The sequence below is a fragment of the Myotis davidii genome, unplaced genomic scaffold (assembly GCF_000327345.1).
Source record: "Myotis davidii unplaced genomic scaffold, ASM32734v1 scaffold5578, whole genome shotgun sequence".
Lineage (NCBI taxonomy): Eukaryota > Metazoa > Chordata > Mammalia > Chiroptera > Vespertilionidae > Myotis > Myotis davidii.
The window spans coordinates 40990-43354 of record NW_006289388.1 but is presented as its reverse complement, the minus strand read 5'-3'; the positions used below and the strand labels follow the sequence as shown (position 1 = coordinate 43354).

The 2365-nt window shown below is 56.7% G+C and overlaps 1 protein-coding gene across 1 annotated transcript in view; it reads right to left on the bottom strand.

The window, feature by feature from the left end:
* LOC102771427 (leukocyte immunoglobulin-like receptor subfamily A member 6) overlaps positions 1–2365 on the bottom strand; it is a gene marked incomplete at its 3' end in the record, with an annotated part of 22298 nt that overhangs the window by 15386 nt on the left and 4547 nt on the right. Inside the window, exon 4 of the mRNA XM_015562432.1 lies at positions 541–852. Coding sequence (XP_015417918.1) covers positions 541–852 — 312 coding nt within the window. The remainder of the gene's footprint in view (positions 1–540; positions 853–2365) is intronic.

The following is a 2365-nucleotide window of genomic DNA, read 5'->3' as shown; positions in this document are numbered from 1 at the left end:
ATGCCCACAATTCAGAAAATGAACATGGATGATCAGCGTCAGTCAGTTGGGTTAATATCCAAATGGGTGACACCAAGAAGCCTTTGTAATGTGTGTCATGTGGTTAAACGTCAGAAAAAAGATAATTATGGGGGATGTGTATCTGTCAGGAAAAGAGAGCAGTCCTAGCAAACCCTAATGAACAGAAGAGGCGCTAGTGGTGGTGGTGGGGTGTGAACCCCTCGTTCTTGGTCAGAGCTAATGTGCCAAAGCCGGCCTCTGCTTGGCACTGGAGGGTCAGGCTGTGTCCAGCACCAGCGAGCCTGGCTGGGCCTTGTGCACACCTGGGAGGAGGGGACAGTGGCACCAGGGGATACCCCACATCGCCCACTGGGCTGCAGTAAGAGCTCTCACATGTCCCTCCCTGAGCCTCCTGCCTGTGGGTCTGTTCCCAAGAGGCCAGTGTCACTGATCCCCATGAGCCCAAGGTCCCAATGGACACACAGCACAGTCATTTTGGGAACAGGAAACAGATGGGGATGCCACCACATCTTCCCTCACCTGTGACCTTGATGTGCAGAGGGGCACTGGGCTGTGACCACACGTTGGGGTAGGAGCTGGAAGAACCATAGCATCTGTAGGACCCCCCATGGGAGGTGCTCACAGGGCCCAGAGGGAAGATGGCTTGGGCCTTTGACCTGCCAGCATGCATCCTCAGTTCTGCTTCCATGTGTTGGGGTGGGTCAGCCCCTCCCTCCTTCAGCAGATGGAAAGGGCCCGATGTGAACTGTGAGCTACAGGAGAGGGACACGTTCCCTCCTGAGGCCACCACAGGGCTTGGCTGGGCTGAGAGGGAGGGTGCAGGGTACATTCCTGTGGAAGGAGAAAGGGTCTGTGTTAAAGGGACCGTCACGCTCAGGCCCAGGTGTGTTCTGTGAGAGGTGAGGTCCTCTGAGCCCACACTTTACTCCCACTGCCTGTGACCTGGAGCCCACAGTGGGGAGGGGACCGGTGTCTCCCTTACCTGTCACCACCAGGAGTAGGGGTTCACTCCGATGTGACGATATGTTCCCAGTGGTGTAATATGCACACTGGTACAGCCCTGCGTGGGATGGGGTCGTGGCTTCAATGAGGAAACAGGCCTTTCTATCCACGGAGCCAAACCGGTTTCGGCTGCTGATCAGTTTTAATTGACAAGATCTGCAGGCTCATTTCACAGCTGGTTACAGGATGGTTGATGGGTGGATTCCCAGTTCTGTCTTGAGATTTAAGTGAAGTGGGGAATGGATTAGTGGCCATGGAGAAGCGCCCCTCCCCCTGGGTCTGGGAGATGAAGAAGTGGTCAGGAGGGAGCAGGCTTCCCTTTTCCTGGCTGAGACGCTTTCTCAGGCAGGGGAGGAAGTGGCTGAGTCTTGGGAAATGAGGAACACAGTTGAGCAACCCCTCAGTGGTGCAGCCACCTTGCGTCCTGTGGTTGGTCCCCGTCTGGGAACTTTGGGGCTCAGTCAAGTGCACAGTGACAGTGGCCGGGCAGTAGGCCCTCACTTGGCCCGAGGTTGCCACTTGCATACTTACTGCCTCCATGGCAGTTCCCTGGGACCCTTGCAGTCATCGGGGTCCCGGTGGTGGGGTCTGTAGGTCAGCTGAGTAACGATGCAATTCCTGGAAGCAGTTAACTTCCAGAAAGTCCCAGGAGCTGCTGGGGGCACGTCAGGTCTCCAGGCTGGCAGGGGTCACTACCTGAGTGTCCATGGCGGCAGCTTTCCCGTCTTTTAGGGTCCCTGCAGGGACCTCCCTGGAGTGTGGGGTCTGGGTCTTTGCTGGGCTAGTGCATGGCCAGAGCAGCATACAAGCTGGGCTCTTCTGGGGGCCCCTCTGATGGGGAGGAAGTGGGTGCACTTGACTTCTGGCTGAGGGTCAAGGGCTTGAGCTGGGCGTAGGTCACATCCTGGGAGTCTTCAGGTGCAGCCCGTGGGTCTTTAGCCTGTGGTGGGGAGAATGAAGACGCGTGTTTGGGGTGGGGGAGCCTGAGGCCAGGGAGGAAAGGACCCAGTCCTGGGGCCTTAGTGGCCAGGGCTCTGCTGGTCACAGTGAGGGGTGGTCTCCTTGGTTCTAGTCTTGCCCTGCACCAGTCATCGTGTCTTTGGGGGTCTAGGGGAGGAGGGATGGAAGGTTGGAAGGTTGGAGGTGTGAGTCTGGTGCTGGGGAGACAGGAATTGGGAGCCGTCACCTTGGGGGGGACAGACCCCACTGCTGCCCTCAACAGAGTGCCATCCATTCCCTAGGGCAGTGATGGCGAACCTATGACACGCGTGTCAGAGGTGACATGTGAACTCATTTTTTTCGTTGATTTTTCTTTGTTAAATGGCGTTTAAATATATAAAAC